The sequence below is a fragment of the Setaria italica genome, chromosome V (genome assembly GCF_000263155.2).
Source record: "Setaria italica strain Yugu1 chromosome V, Setaria_italica_v2.0, whole genome shotgun sequence".
NCBI lineage: Eukaryota > Viridiplantae > Streptophyta > Magnoliopsida > Poales > Poaceae > Setaria > Setaria italica.
In genome coordinates, this window is record NC_028454.1 from 6,821,625 (window position 1) to 6,838,430 (window position 16,806).

The following is a 16,806-nucleotide window of genomic DNA, read 5'->3' on the forward strand; positions in this document are numbered from 1 at the left end:
CGCCGTGGTACTATATTTTTGTCAAAGAAAAAACTAATGCCCGAAATATAATATGTGGCGTGGTCTCGTACTCTTGTACCACTACTAGCACGCGGTGCTTTGATAACTTCATTGAAACAAAGACACCCGAATTCAACACACTGTCTACTGACACACACAAAATAAAAAGAGCCCGGAAAAATGCACATGGAAAGCGAATGTAACACGAGGCAACTACTAAAAGACATCCGAATGAGCTCCCAAACACGTCCAAATCTCAAAAAGAAGGGATTCTAAAGAGAAGATTACGACGTGTCGAAATGATAATCTAGCTTAACATAAAAATCCAAGTGACACCCGGACATGCAAATTCCGGATTGACAACGTCTGATTGCATTGCATTGCTCCCTCAACACATGCATGATAGCTTGTTTTGACCTGCAACACGACACAAAATCAGCAAAAGCTCATTGTTCAGTAACGAGCTGTTTCAGCGGCTTAGGATCCGTCGACGAAACTAAAATTTTACCGACCGATGGTAATTCTGTATCGTGGTGCATGCAGTGATACAGCAAACACAGTGCCCAAGTTCTCTGCCATTGCTCGTTTTTTTTAATTTTTGGAAGAAAAATACACAACCAGCGGATTTCCGGGTTGCTTGCATTGGACCAACTAGGGCGGGGACATATTCCGTGCCTCAGGATGCCTGGACACACGCATCGCCTTTGCCATGAAACATGAATGCGGTCCTCGCCACTGGACAACGATATTCTTTCCTTGTGCAATGACAGGGAAGATCAGATAGTGATGCACCACTAACCTCCACTATTGCATTATGCTCTTAATTTCTCTCGAAACAGAAGCAACGGCGGCTCTATGTGAGTATGTGTGCTACCTAAATCTCTTCACATGCAACATCAAATTATTCGTTCTTTGGCCTCAGAACAGGAACTCTCAACTCCCTCATTTTTAGATTATTTTGCGGTTAGACGTGTACGTAGAATGGCTATTATTGTCCATGGAAGTTTCCTCCAAAATCATTCTGCTTCACGTGAAATTCATAGTCCACCCGTCCATCAATGTAAGGTGTATTTTGATTTAAAAAAGTCAAGCTTTGTAAGTTCTGATCAAATGTTTACTGTATAAAAATGTATCCATGGATTTGTATTGAAAATGCTTTTAAGATGATGTTAGTTCTATAACAGTTGACAATATACCGGAAGGAGTACTTCGCAAACGGATGGTGCTGAAAATGGATCTAGTTGTGCAGAGCAGTACAGTACAACCACCATATCTTTTTATTCCTTTTTTTTTCCCACTATGTGCGCCATGCCGCCATCTATCAAGGCTCCCAAGGACAATTGATTCAGTTATATTTTCTTCTTCTTTGTTCAAGGACAATTGGTTCACTGAATTCTCTTTATTCTTCCAGCACATACAAAATAAAAGGCTACTGTATCGTCCATCCATGTTTAAGTATCGGGTGTATGCAGCCATGCCGCTCATATACCATTCTGAATTATTGAAGGTGCAGCGTGGAAAAAGAAACTGAAACGTACGTCCTTGTCATTGATCGTTTGGTGGCATAGCTAATCAGCTGGGCTTAACAGCTCTTTTTGAACGACTAATAACTAACAGCTTGATCGATCACGGAGCGCAGAAAATCCAAATGCATCAGTATACCAGAATTTGGAGTGTTCTTGGCGGGGCAACTCGTTGATCGTTTGCTAGCAGTGCTACTGACTGTGTGCCTGTTTTGTTTAACTGTTGCATGATAACGTGCGTGCATGACACACGATCACACAATAGTGCCTGTATTATTGCTACCTTCTGTGTATGATTGCAAACAAAGCCGTTGACCTCATCACCAGCGCACCCCTGACACCCGCACAATATATGCTTCGGTATAGTAGTTCACTAGAAAACTTGGGCGCGGCTTTGCCGCGCCATCGGCTAGAGGGACGTTGGTGAACCTGCAAATATATGTGCCGTGGCCTGTAATATATGAAGCATAAACAATTGAGAATGTCATATTCTTTTTTAAACCAAAGACACGGCTTATTAGAGACACGATGAGTTTTGACATGATTCTTGGAGACAGTTCTGACCCTTTGGTTTACACGACGTGCAAGTATGTGCACATAAGATGCATAAAGCGCATAGGTTATCTGTTATTAGGAATAGCTAGAATAGGACAGATAGCAAGAATGAAGGTTTAGTTCAGTAAGAGATCATGAACAACTTTTACAGAAGAAAATAAAATCGGCAGTGCACTTCATATGATGCACATGAGGACATCAATATTGGAGTTGATAAAATCCCCGCCCTCTTCTTGATCTTGGAGTATTGTTCAACCTCATCACTGTCAGAGCAGTTCTGGAAAATGTGATTTGCATGTGTTTTTCATATTCCTCTGGTGTCGGCTCCTCTTGGTTATGTGGTCCTGCATTTACATATGTTGTGACAGTTTTTGGGTTAAGGATGAGGCAAAGCATGCACTGTTTTTGGGTTAAGGATGAGGCAAAGCATGCACTGTTCCCTTATCAAAAAAAAAGCATGGAGATGACGTAAATGAGCTTTTTCTTCCCTTTCCACGGCCTCCAGCGGCGTAGCGTACCTGGATTCTTTTGGAGCGTGGCTGCACGCACCTCTGTTAGTCGCCGCCAGCACCGTAGTGTGGACTGCCGCTGCTCCGGCTATCCTCACGAACGGCCTAGAGCAGCACGCGCACACGTACGCACATGCACGGGCACCCGCTACCTTGCGCCACGGCACGGCCCGACACTCGCCACGTTCGCGCGACGGCTTCTGCGGCATGGCATCGCGCGCTGAACCCCGCTGGCGTGCGCGGCATTACGTCGAACACCCGGAGGGCGTACCCTGTGGATGGAAGTTTCCAACGTGCCACGCTGTCGGCTTTCATGGGACGGTGCTAGAGGTGAGCATGATGATCGACGGAGAAGGAGGTGGAGGAGGCAGGCAGCGTGAGGACCTCGACCGAACCTTCGAGGAGCAGGTTGGAAAGAGAATTTGCCCTCTAAGACAACGATGAGGGATGGGAGGCGCGGACAGGGAGAGAAGGTGGAGACCTGAGGGTGAGGATGGGTAGAGGAAGAAGACGGTGATCACGGGCTGGAGGGAAGGTGGAAACTTGAGGGTGAGGATGGGTAGAGGAAGAAGGTGGCGATCACGGGCTGGAGTACATGGCAAGAAGCTCGCCTTGTCCTCGTGGCTGCCGCTGCATCCGCCGCCCACAATGCAAGAAATCTTTGATGGCTCGGCGGCGGAGGTGCCAGTCACAACCCACGAGAACGCGCTGGCACGTGTTTTCGCAAGAAAGACGGAAAGAATGCTACCGCCTTAGCTTCTCGCCGATTTCGGCGTGCCCAGGAGCGGCGCGTTGGGAGGACGGGAGCGACGCAGAGTCCTCGCGAAGGGTCGCGAACCTGTCCTTGCGAAGGCCTGAGAACTATGGCAGATTGTCGCCTTAGCCCGGGATCCGACGGTAGAGAAATCTGGGCGACGTGGACCAGTGGTAAGACATAGCTTGTCCGCAAATTTCGTCTCATAGAGATGTCTCTTCATATATTCACCACTGACCACTGATCGTCTCTCTTAGGACACTCACACTCACCAGTCAATGGCGTGCAACTTGAAACTAGATTGGAAGTAAACCGTAAAACGCTATATGAGAGCTAACTGCATCGTGCATATTTATGCAGATTTGTTGGTCTCCAAGAGCCGCTAGCATGTATAGGCCGTATGCTGAAATCATCGAAAACGGCCCAATCCAGATGTTCCTGGGCCCTTATGGGAAAGACAATCCAAAAAATCAAACATGCTACATCAAAGATGGTATACTGGAGAGACTTGGAATTGATTTTTTTTTAAAAAAAAAAGAGTTACAAGAAAACAAAACAAGACGCCGATAACACTAGCACGGTGCTACACAAATCCAGTACGGCTTTGTGCGGACGATCTCCAAATCTTGGTCATGAACCTGGACAACCTCAATGGTTTGTCCCTGAATGTCATAGACGCACAGATCCCCACCGTCATTCTTGAGAAAGTAGACGGTGTTCCCGCTGATATTACCGTGGGCACTTGCGAGCACCAAGTCCCTCGAGGTCAGAAAAGATTTTTTTTCTGGTGGGTGAAAGGGTACTGTGTGCCCATCAACAACTTTGAACCAGCACAAATGGCGGCCTATGCTGGTGGGTGCTCGTCCGCCAGCACAACTGGCAGGTGGTTAGGTAATCCGCCATCACATATATTTTTGGAATAATAAAGAAAAAGCTCGGCCGCCTGTAGGCCGCCGCCCGCCGCTCTCAACCCTACCGCCCGTCGCTCCCACGCCCACCGCTCCGTCTGGCCGCTCGCCCACGCTGCCCAGATGCCGCCCGCCACTTCCCCATGGCGGTCGCCCACTCGTGCCGCTCGGCCACCCTCCGCTTGCGCCCCGCTCGGGTGCCCACTTGCCTCCACCCGCGCCGCCCACTTGCCTCCGCCTGCCCGCGCCGCGCCTGCCGCTCGCCCTACCCTCGCCCCGTTGCCGCTCCTAGGGCAAGCAGAGGGGGAAGGGGAGGGGTAGCGCGAGGATAAGGGAGGCGCGGTGGAGAGAGGAGGGAGGAGGCGCTGCGTGGTGGAGGGAGGAAGACACAGAAAGATAGGAGAGAGAGGAGGGTGGGTCCCGCTTGTCATCTCTAGGAAGGGATAAGAGGGGATGGATCCAGGGAGAGGAGGTTCGGGCCAATGGGAGAGCTCAATTTCGGAGACACATATCGCTGACGTGGTGGAACGTGTTTCTTTCATAACCTTGTAACGAATTTTTGGGCAGCTAAACGATTTTAAATGAAATATTTGTCAACTACAAAATTTTATATCTCATTAAGCACTACAACTTTGATATAGAGCTTGTTTGCATCCGAGCTCATTTGAAAATTTTAAAATTCAAGATTTCGAAATTAGAGAGCTTACAATGATATTTTGAGCTATTAAACACTTGCTTGAATAAAAATAATTGTTTTAGTTTAATGGGTATTTGAGTTGAAGGAAATAATTAATTTAAAATTCTTTAGATTTTCTATTAAATGTGTAGACATGGAATAAAAATTTAGTGATGGAACTAAAAAATGTCATTAGTTTGAAAAGGATTTAAATACTTGCTAAATGATTTCGAAATTATTTCAAACTTTTACACATGTACGTAAATATTATTTAATCAATTTAAAAAATATTATTTCATAGATAACACAAATGAGAATGAGTGGTTAGTTCACTTGTCAGTATAGGTTGCAACACCTCATGAGTTATAAGGTGTTTCAAACCATAGTGACAAGTGAACTAACTACTCATTATAATATGTGTTATCTATGAAATAATATTTTTTAAATTCACTAAATAACATATATATGTACATATGTAAAGTTTGAAATAATTTCGAAATCATTTGCCAAGTATTTAAATAATTTTGAATTTTCTTGAAAGCACTACGCTGGCGGGCTCTAATGCGGCCTGCCAGCACAATGGCCACTGTGCTGGAGCGCCCGACGAAGCTTTGTGATGGCGGGTACCAAACACACCCGCCAGCACACTAATTTGCCTGTGCTAGCACAAATCGTTGCGCAGTGTCCCCATGTTAGCGTCCGTCGAGCGGAAAGCCCTACCTCCAATGTCATCCATCGTACGGCATGCTAAGGGTTCTTGTCGTTCGTCGTCATCATCGAAGAAGTCCATCTTGTAGACAAGGACGGCACCAATGTTGTCGGAATCAAAATCCACGTAGCAAACGCAGACGGCGAAGAGCTCCTCCATGGACTCGACGAAGTAGGTCGTACCGGAGCACATGCCCTGAGGGAACTCGAGGCGCTCGGAGACATCGAACTCGCGAAACTCTGCGGTAGGAGGGTGGCGATGGTCAGGAGGGAAGCCGAGGTCGATGACGCACATCTTCTCTTCCATGGAGATGAAGTGCAGCTTCCCAGCCTTCCCTCGGAGCGCGGCGACCTCGGTGATGACGTTCTTCATGGGCGTGGAGGAGGTGCGGAACCCCTCGGGGAGCTGGTAGTCGCCAACGTCGTACACGTGCTGCCCCCACCTTCGGTCATCGCCGCCGTTGACCCTGCAGAACCACATGAGGGGGTCGGCGACGTCGAGGAGCACGACGGCGCAGGCCGGGTTCGCGGCAGAGTTGTGGGTGAGCAGGCACTTGCAGTTGACGGGGATGTAGTGGTCATCGTGTATGGGCGGGAGGGTGATGGTTTCCCCGGTGACCAGGTGCCACAGCCAGGCCTCGGACTATTCTCCCATGACGAGCACCCAGCCCTGCGGTGTGCTGAAGCAGGTGTTGTCCGCCGCGGCCATCGTCTCGGGCTTGCTGTCCGCGTAGACAATGCGCCGCTCCAACAAGCTGTACATGAGCATCCCTGTCCCTGTGGGGAGGTAGCAGGGATCATGAGCATCATCTATCTTGTTGGTCTTGAGAATCTGGGTCGTCAATGGTATGCTCCAGCTGCTCCTCGTACTCGAAGACGAGCAGCGGCAAAGAGTGAAGGACCTGTGGCGGGGGCTGGATGCTGTCGTTCGTCGTTATCCCCATGGTCGCATCGTCGGGATCACCAGAGGAGATGGAAGAGTCAGCTGCAATGTAGTTGCCCCGGCCCCTTGGTGCAAGTCGATGATAATGATGAGATGATAATTGGAAGCAGGAGGCTGGCTCGCTCGCTTAGGACGCAGAGCTCCAGCTTAAAAAAATAGCTCCAGATCTATAGATCCAGCTACCTCCACCATAGAGCTGCTCTACCGTGGATCTGAGATCTCAAAAAGCGTTTGGTACAGCTCCACTCTTATCTTTATCTCACTGGTAATTTGGGCCCATGCATCAGAATAAAAAAGAAAAAATGTCTTCTTCCTTGCCGGCCTTGCGCGCGGTTGAGCACCTGCGATGGCGGCAGGGGCATCATCCCCGCGTCGCGCTTCTTGCGCCGCCGCGCCGCCGTCCGGGACCTGGGACGCGCCGCCGCCGCCGACCTTGACGCCTTCTGGGCCGTCGCGCCCCGCCTCTACGACTTCTCCAAGCAGCCGCAGCTCATGTGCCCACCGTCGCCACCTGCGGCCGCGCGGCGCTCGCCTCCGCTAGAGCTCGAGCCGTGCAGCCCCAGCCCCATCACCCTGCTGCAGCGCCGGTCCCCGCGGCCACCGTCGTCCCCTGCCGCGCGGCGCTCGGCTTCGCCTGAGCCGTGCACCCCGTGCCTCCTCACCATGTGGCAGGACCACAAGCTGCCGCAAGGACAAGCCCGTGGTGCCCAAGGCGGGGAAGTCGAGGTCGAGGAACAGGAGGAAGGCGAGGTGGAGTAGCCTGCGGCGCCGCCAAGTGCGCCAAGAAGGCCTCGCGGGTCGTGAAGGAGGAGCAGAGAGACGAGGAAGCGAAAGCAGAGAGCAGCCAAGACGTCAAGCATGCGGTGGAGGCGAAGAAGACAACGGGGCGGGGCTCTGGCGAGCGAGCGAGCGAGCGGGCGGGGTGAAAAAATAGAACGAACCGGTCATTTTCCACTGACAAGTGGCAGTGGTGGGTAATTTCCTCCAACTCTACCAAATTTAATTTATATGAATAGATTTGTATAGTAGTACATATATTTTTGCAAAATACTAAAATAAAAAATAAAAAAATCTCAAATATATTTTGAAGAAAAGGAAGCTCATATTATAAGCCCATATGCTACCTAACCAGGCCTCTAGGCCCAAAGCAGATTCAACCCGAGAAGGAGGCCCACCATGCGGGAGGTTTGAATTTCTGAAACGAAATTCAACATAATTGCAAGCTTGGCCACCGGACCAGATTACAATAGCCAACGGAAGGAGATAGATGAATATCTACCTATTTTCTCCTACAGTCTAGTAACCAGTATTTTTCAGCCAGCGGAGTATAGGAAGAATAAATAAATAAATAAATTTTGCATCGGCCATCCAGGTCCGGATGAAAAGGAAAAGAGCCGTAGGTCCCACTCGGTAACCAACTTGAGGCGCAAGGCGACTGCAAAACGGAAGCGCTTGCCCTCTGTCACTGTCTCTGTGCCTGTGCTGTGCTGTGCAGTGCAGGGGGGCAGAGGGAGCAGTTGGGTGGGGTGGTGTTACGCCGACCGACAAGCGGGCCATGCTACCTCCGGGTCCCGCTTGGCAGTGTGATTGGGGGAGATTTTGGGATTGCCAGCTTCCACGGTTGACGCAGTCCGTCTCGTCCCTCTCCCCTCGTGTTCCTCCTCTCTTGTACAAAGTACAAGAGGAAGGAAAAGCAGAGCATCTCGTCGTCCTGACCATCTCGCCCCACGCAGGCAGGAAGCGCAAGCCCCTTCGCGGCTTCTCCACCATCTCTTCGTCTAGATCTCAGCAACCCGGCAGTAGGTTCTCATCTCGATCCATGCGCCTCAATCGTCGCCATCAGCAAGCAGACTAATCCATCATCCATCTCACCACTAGCCCCAAAATCTCAATCTCATGCAGGAACAGGAGGAGGAGGAGCAATGCCGAAGGGACTCACGTCCCCAAGCAGACCAAGGCGAGCATCAAGCGCGTGTGCTGCGACGCGTGCGGCACCCGCGGCGGCTTCACGCTCGAGGAGATGAACTCGCACGGGACTGGTGCGCTGCGGCGAAGCAGCAGGCGGACAAGGCCGCCAAGGCCAAGAGATCACCTCACCGCCGTTAGGCCACCACGGTGAGCACAACAGACAGCCTGATCATATATTCTATTCGCTTCAAACCTCTCGTGCAATGCATCGTCAATCATGCCTGTAGTAATCGATGGCTTTGCTTCTCACAGATCGTGCTCCTTGCTGCAGGCTTACGGCGCGGATCCGGCAAGACGCAAGAGTTTTTCGAAGGAGCAGTTAGAGTGTACAGGAATCGATAGCAAAGCAATACTAGTATACAGCAATTAGTCTTTCGCAGGATGAGTAAGTTCTCGGGGTTTTTGCATATTACCCGTACTACTAGTACTGTCATGCACTTTAAGCATCAGAACTCTAGATGATTGGAATCCGTGTCTACTATGAAATGAAGGACAACCATTATCATCCATGATTCGTCAGCTCTATTTCACAACTGTTTGGGTTGCAATTCACAACTGATTTGAGTTTCATATCCACGATGATGCCGCGCATGTTTGGTTTCCATCTCATATTACCATATAACTGCTGTGCACTCACTTCAACAAGTGCTATTAGACTGAAATCTGAATGGCCATACTTTTTTAAGTTTTTCCTGCTAATTAAGAGCTTGGTGTATTGGCTACGACAACCTTAAGAGATCGATCAATCCATGGCAAAATGTGGCATTAGTTGCACAGAATTTTTTTTATTTACACCCATAAATGCATCTGCATGTAGTAAGCCATCATGGTGCATCTGTTCTGCTCTGCTTCCTCACCCAGCCCAATGCCCAGTTGCCCTCCTCTTCTTTAGGATTAGCCATTAGGTCACATAGTTGTATGCACCAATTACAAGGTTAATTTCTTATCAGTGGGCTGTAACCAAGTGCAACAAGACAGATTATCCTATCCAGCTATCCGCGTAGTTTTTTTCAAACACTTATGATTCTGTATTATACCAAACATGTTCTATTGCATGCCCATCATACCAAAAGGATAAAACTGCATTAAAACTTTCTGCGACCCAATTCATTTCGTTATTGCAATTTAAGGACACGTGGTGGATTCGGTCAATTCCAACCTAGAGATCCAGATATGCTTCTCTACAGTGTTTTTATATCTTGCTGATAAATCAATCAATCCATGCAGCTATATCTTAGAATAGAAAAGCTCTAGCAATCTCCTAAAAACATAACATAGCATGCCAGTTGCTCAACTAGAGAATTGCTGCTTGTGTTGGATGTTTCTGTGGAATTAGTTGTGCATATTTTGAGTTAAACAAAAATGGCTCTGCATGTAGTGTAGTAAACTATCATGGTGTGACTACTGTTGGGCTTCCTCACTCGACCGGTGCCTGTTGCCCTCGTGTTATTTAGTATCAAATCACATAGTTGTGTGCACTAATCACAAAGTTAATACCTTATCAATGTGCTGTAACCGAGTGCAACAGATTGCCCTATCACACTAATCAGGTAGCTGTGGACTGTGGAGATGAGGAATTCTGTTGTATAGCAATTTACAGACACTCAGTGGAATCGATCAATTCCAACCTAGAGATCCAGATATGCATTTATAGTATAACGCAAACAAAAGTGACATACAAAATTATATTTATTTTGTTTTTAATTTTTCACCCTCATATTTCTTATTTATTAATTTATATTATATTTTCCTTTTATATTTTATTTTTATTTTTATTCTTGTATCAAAATAATTTATTTGTAATGTGAATGTATCAGTTCGCTATATAAAATTATTTATTCATGTGTTTATGCATTTTGTTCACATTTATAGACTTATTTGTTCTTAATATTATAATATTTCTTAGTTTATATACTGAATTGTTCGACAGTAATAATTTGTTTATGATAATATTTGGTCGCCATATAAACTTAATTATTTGTCTATAATAATAACTAGTTTGCATGTGATTCTAGTTTTTTAGACTGATTTATTCTAAATTATTTGTTTTGTTTTGTAGATTAAGTTGTTGATGATGTGGATTTATTTATTCACGATGATTCAATTTATTTTTTTCCTACACAATTAAATGTTTGTGATGTTCAATATTTTTTTCACATCGTACCATTTTTTCGTCATAGTTAATTTTTTTATTCACAGAAAATAGTAATTTGTTTGTGGTGTCCAAGTATTTGTATTCGCATTAGTTAGGACTAATTAATTTGTATGTTAAAAATATTTTTTTAAAATATTATTCAAACATAATTAAGTGGGGTCTTGTTTTGAAACACTTCCGCTAATTATTGGGCTGAAAGCGGTCACCAATTCATACACGCGTGATGGATATAAGATGACAAACGGACGTAAGATAACAAACGACAGATTTGTCACCTCCCACAACGTATCCATACACGCGTGATGGACATAAGATGACAAACGGACGTAAGATGACAAACGACAGATTTGTCACCTCCCACAACGTATAACCACGCCCTGTGGGCTGTGGCCTCGTGCCTCCCGCTCGGCTCGCGCTAATCACCAAGGCGCCACCAGACAGTTAGATCGTGTCACGTGCAGAAATGCAATTTTATCAATCACGTTTGTACTCACGCCTGTGGGCTTTAAGAAAAACGTGGAAAGTTTGGGCTGCTAGTTGCTGATTAGAGGCCCATCACATTTCGGGGCCCAGCACAGGCGCTCCAATTGTGTGCGATGTAGGGCCCTGCCATGGCCCACTGCTTGCCGTAATATAGAAGGACCACGTCCACGTGTACGTGCGTACAAACGGACCTGGGCTCCGACGCGTGACAACTTTTCTTTTTCTTTTTTTGCGAAAGACAACCTTTTTTAGGACATGGTCTTCACCAACTAAATGCGTGCACCCGTGTGCCACGTGCCACGATTCATGCACAGCAGGGCTCATCCGGCCGGTTCCCAGTGCAATATCGAGAGACGAGAGTCCCCGCCGTCGTCACCGCCAGCTGCGGTTTGCAACCAGTTCACGGTGGCGTCCAACTCCAAACCAATGAACCGTGCTTCCTGACCGCCTGACCCCATCGATAGCCCTCTCCGTCGCCGGGCGGTGGCCAGTCGGCCGTCAGCCCAAGATGACATCCATGGCTTGCCGCAATATCTTGGCCACGTGTACGTACGTACGAACGGACTTGGGCTCTCCGCCCCGTGACAACGACCGAGCAGCCGCCTGATGGAGCCTAACTCCGACGTCTATTTTGACACGTCGTGGTCATTCACTTTTCTCGGCCCAGGACGTGTTTGGTGCCTAGTTCCGGTGTCAATTTCGACACACCGTAAGCGTTATCTCGGGCCATGTCATTCCTCTTTCTCTGACCCGGACGTTACAGCTAAACCCTCGCTGTTTGGTACGCTCAAGCTCAATCAATCGCCAAGATTGCAGAGACATACAAAATTATAAAAATCAACACCTGCATTCTCAGCTAATCGGTGCCATGATAATGATGATGATGATTGATGAGGGTGGTGGGAGAGTGGATTGTGACAGAAACAGTTATTTTTATTTGTGAACAAACTTTTTTCTTTTCGAAAAGCTCTGTAAACAAACTGTGAATGCTAAACAAACTGTGGAGAGTGGATGCAGGGAGTATGAAAGAAAAAGTAGCTCAAATACCTGCAGGAGTCTACAAGCTCTAGTGCGCCGCCGCCTGCTTGGTCGCCATGCCTATCTAGTAACACTACTTGTTTGCAACCTTCAGAAAGTAATACTTGTTTGATCAGTATACAATTCACGGAAACACCGGAAAGGTTCAACTCGGTTGGCGATGTTAGGCTGGCGACGAAAATAAAGGTCCGGTGAAATGAGGGAAGCTTGGCCTGCCCGCTTTCCCCACACCCACGGCTCATGATGCGCGCATGGAACGGGGCACATGCGGAGCAAACGGAGTATAATATATAAGCGGGGGTGGCAAGCAAGAACAGAAATGATCCGGTTCTTGGATCAGGTATGCCATTTTTTTAAGTTCTTCAGCAGTGGACGACGCACGCTCGGATCTTCGTCGGAGAAGAATTGAGGAAGCTATAGATGGCTGCGATGGGCGGCCGCGGGCCGGCGGTCATCAAAGGCGGCGGCGGAGGCGGCGACAGGCCGGTGGGGAGCAGGCTGGTGTCCGTTGCCGTCGGCGGCTTCCTCTTCTTCCTCGTCCTCCTCCGCTCCTCCCGCCACGACGTCGCCGTCGTCCTCGACGCCCGTAAATGCTCCTGCTTTATTTCTGACCATCTTCTCTGGATCGCCATGGACTACCACATCCAATTAGTGAAGCGGTGGTGTTTTGGTTAGATAAGACTCGTCCGGTGGGCTTGTGCTTTCAGGAACAGGCGACGTCCGGGTGTGGCCGCGACAGCAGGGAGGGAGACACGGCCACCTGCAGCAGAGTGCCGAGCAGAGCAACGGCATGGCAGCCGCAGAACGTACGTTAGCTAATCGTGTATACTCTTTGCTCAAATTCTTGTTCTCTTGTGCGATCCCCTTAGTTGCGAGGGTCGCAATTCGCCAGCCTTCTCTTCAGGGGTTAGCGACGCGGTGATCGGAGGGGATAGGAACGACGACGACGTCGAGACAGACGCAGCGCCGGAGGAGGCAGAGCGTCAGAGCAACGCCGCCGCCGCCACTATAAACTCCGACGAGCAAGCACAACCAGAACCAGGTACGTCTTCTTCCTCTTCCAAGAAGCCACAAGTGCGCCTACTTGAGATTTGACCTGCAAGCCCTTTGCAGTCGCCGAGGACGCGCCCCAAGACAAGTCCTTAACCACCGCGCAACCCGCCGTGCAGACGACGTCTCCTCCGCACGGACTTCCAGGTGTGTTAACAAACGAGTAAAAAAAATTGTGCACCTCCAATCCCGATGCACAGTTAACGGCATGAATCATGTAACAGATTTTGTACTCTTCTCCAGGGGGCATTGCGTTCTCGACGCGTGCGGGTCCAGTGGACCAGCAGCGGCAGCCGCTGTGCGACACCTCCGACTCCCGTGCTGACGTCTGCGACCTCACCGGCGACGTCCGCATGGACGCCAGTGCCTCCGCGTTCGTCGTCGTCGTCGGTTCGGCGGGCGGTGCCGACGGGCAGACGTACAAGGTCCGGCCGTACCCGCGGAAGGGCGACGCCACGAGCATGGGCCGCGTCACCGAGATCACCGTGCGGACGGCGGCCGGCGCGGGGGCCGCGCCGCGGTGCACGGCGTCGCACGCCGAGCCGGCGGTCGTGTTCTCCATCGGCGGGTACACGGGGAACCTCTTCCACGACTTCACCGACGTCATCGTCCCGATGTACAACGCCGCGCAGCGCTACGGCGGCGACGTGCGCCTCGTCGTGACCGACGCGGCCCCGCGGTGGCTGGCCAAGTACGGCGCGCTCCTGCGCGGGCTGTCGCACCACGCGCCGCTCGACCTTGCCAAGGCCGCCGCCGCCGGGGAGGTGCACTGTTTCGGCCACGCCGTGGTCGGCCTGCGCGCGCACCGGGAGCTCATGATCGAGCGGGAGCGCAGCCCGGACGGGGTCGGGATGCCGGATTTCACGCGGTTCCTCCGGCGCGCGCTCTCGCTGCCCCGGGACGCGCCGACGAGCCCCGGCGGCGCCACCGGATGCAAGCCCCTCCTGCTCATCGTCTCCCGCCGTGGCACTCGGCTGATTCTGAACACCGAAGCCGTTGTCCGCACGGCGGAGGAGGTCGGCTTCGAGGCCGTAGTGAGCGAGCTGGACGTGGCTGACGACGACGTCGGGCGGGTGGGGCGGCTGATCAACTCGTTCGACGCGATGGTGGGCGTGCACGGCGCGGACCTGACCAACATGGTGTTCCTGCCGACGGGCGCGGCGATGGTGCAGATCGTGCCGTGGGGCGGGCTGCAGTGGATCGCGCGGATGGACTTCGGCGATCCGGCGGAGGCGATGGGGCTCAGGTACATCCAGTACGAGATCGCCGTCCACGAGAGCAGTCTCAAGGATAAGTACCCGAGAGACCACGAGATCTTCACCAACCCGACTGCGTTGCACAAGAAGGGCTTCAAGTTCTTGAGGAACACGTTCTTGAAAAGCCAGGACATCATCGTCGACGTCGACCGCTTCAGGGCGGTGCTGCTCCAGGCGCTCGAGAACCTCTCGCAGTAATTCGCAAAAGAAGAAGCTCTCGCAGTAGGAAGTAGTTGCGTGCGCAACTAGTTGCATGCATGCGTGCGCACATGTGTAGATGGATATCTGTATTTTTCACACAAAAGGTGACTGTAAGAATGGTAATAGGCGACAAGGAATCCAACAAAAGGCAAAGGTCGACGATTTACACTGCACATACGTAAAAAACAATATAGAGAGAGAGATCGACTGTGTTATAATTTTTTTACTACTCATACGTTCATTAAGTATTTGTAGCATAATATATCCATTTCTTTGCTATCTGTAAAAAACAAATATATTATACAAGACAGTAAGATAAAATAGCAATTTTTCCCTTTTTCTACGAGGATGTATAAATGTAGGAACTGATTAAAATATTAATGATGATATGTTTATATTCATCTAACTATTTTTATTAAAATAATTTTATGTCTTGTTTATAATAATATTAAACTAATATTAGCCTAATATTTGTAAATAGTAGTTTTGTTTAAAATATATGTTTTCCTTCTTAAGCTAGAAATTGGGTTTAGGTTCAAACTGTAACACCTGCTATTTTCGCCCTCAAAAATAATTCAGAAAAAGTAAAGGTAAATCATAAAGAAAAGGAGAAGAAATTGGCTAAAAGTCAAATTCGAGTCAAATTTGACCGAAATTTGAATTTTGAATTCGAAATTTAGAAAAATTTGGCAAAAATATGGAATGAAAGGCTAAGGGTGTTCAGAACTTGGAGATCAAGATTGGGGACAAAATCTGGTCCTAAATATCTCAAGAAAACCAAAGAAAGAAATTAAAACAGAAAGGTACTGCTCATCGTCCGAAAATAGGATTTCAGAAAAAAACAGCATCAGTGTCCATTTTGGAAATTGTTTTCTATCAAATTTTCCAAATAAGTGGACCAAGGCAACTATACAGTGATGAAGTATGGACTTTGGACAAATATATTCGGGTGTTGTTGATCAGGAACGGTAAAGGGATCAAATTCAAAATTGAGCTCAAAGTTAGCACTTTGCCACGGGGACTGAACTGCTGAAACTGCTATTTAAGTCTGAAAACAGTGATGAGTGCCTATGTTTGGAGCCAAATTCAAGAGAATGTGGTACAAGAAGCATAGGTGGTTATGGGCAAAATGGAATCCCTGATGGTTGGAATATGATCGGTCAATGGTTGGATTAAAGAGAAGGAGTTTAAGCTACTAAAAATATTTTCAAAGTCGGGTAAATGACTCTGCTCAAGTGACTGACGAACTGAATCGGGAGTTCAATGAAGTTCAGTTACCTTAGGGCAAATATTTTGAAATTGCCAACAAATGGATGATTATCTTGGGCAAGAGTTTAAATATGAGTTGTAGAGCTCGAGTTTATCTACAAATTTTCTTAAAGGACCGGGGAGCCGTTGGATTCAAAATCGACCGTGATTTGGATCTGAAATTTTCGGGCGTCAGAAACAAAAGAAGGGGGGGTGACAGAGCCGAGCTCGACGTGTCGCCGCTGGCGTTTTCGGTCGACCGCCAGCACAGCAGCTACGCCACCTCCTTACCACGCAAGCCTACGAGTAGGCCACGGTGTCGTTCATGCGCCCGGTGAAACCTTTGTATATCTACCGCTCCCGCCGCCGCGCTTTTACCGCCCGTTCTTTTTACCGTCGCCGCCTTCTCTGTCCAGCCACCGCCGCCGACCAAAATTCCACTGCCACACCTCATCTCCCGTCGATTCCTCTCGCCCACGCAGATACCCCAGCTACACCCCGGTCAACTTGTTGCCCAACATCCTTGCCGGAGTACCCGTACTCGCCGTCGTTTCCGTCTGCCACCGCCGCACCTCCTGCTCACGGTGAGCACCTTCCTGCCGTTGTTCTCTTTCCTTATGGGTAGTCGTAGGTGAGTCCTCGGGGCACTAGGAAACCGTAGAGGTAGTCGTCGGGGTAGGCCGAGCCGTCGTCGTGCTTAGCCACGACCGTCCGTAGGCGCCGCCGCCCGCCGCCGTGGAGGGAATGGCTCCGGCCATCTCCCGGGGAGCTACTGCTGCGCACGGGTGCGCTAGAGCATGGGGATGCTTCCCCGGCCTAGCCCCGTCGCCG

At 49.2% G+C, this 16,806-nt stretch overlaps 1 protein-coding gene, 1 long non-coding RNA gene and 1 pseudogene across 4 annotated transcripts; 2 read left to right on the forward strand and 1 right to left on the reverse strand.

The window, feature by feature from the left end:
- Positions 1–3,913: 3,913 nt before the first annotated feature.
- Positions 3,914–8,219, reverse strand: LOC101760994 (annotated as a pseudogene).
- A 69-nt stretch (positions 8,220–8,288) lies between these two features.
- On the forward strand, positions 8,289–9,766 carry LOC105914484. Of its 3 annotated transcripts, none has more exons than XR_001164091.2 (3): positions 8,289–8,375; positions 8,479–8,691; positions 8,816–9,766. It is a non-coding gene; the product is annotated as an uncharacterized LOC105914484 (long non-coding RNA). The 3 variants fall into 3 exon arrangements; XR_002677556.1 differs by having other exon boundaries at positions 8,296–8,379; positions 8,797–9,766; XR_002677555.1 differs by having other exon boundaries at positions 8,296–8,379.
- Positions 9,767–12,319: 2,553 nt separating this feature from the next.
- Positions 12,320–14,956, forward strand: LOC101783129. Its single transcript, XM_004968070.2, has 5 exons — positions 12,320–12,806; positions 12,928–13,026; positions 13,113–13,262; positions 13,334–13,417; positions 13,514–14,956. Exons 1-5 carry the CDS (start codon positions 12,641–12,643, stop codon positions 14,722–14,724), a joined length of 1,710 nt encoding a protein of 569 aa, XP_004968127.1. The 5' UTR covers positions 12,320–12,640; the 3' UTR covers positions 14,725–14,956.
- Positions 14,957–16,806: the final 1,850 nt, after the last annotated feature.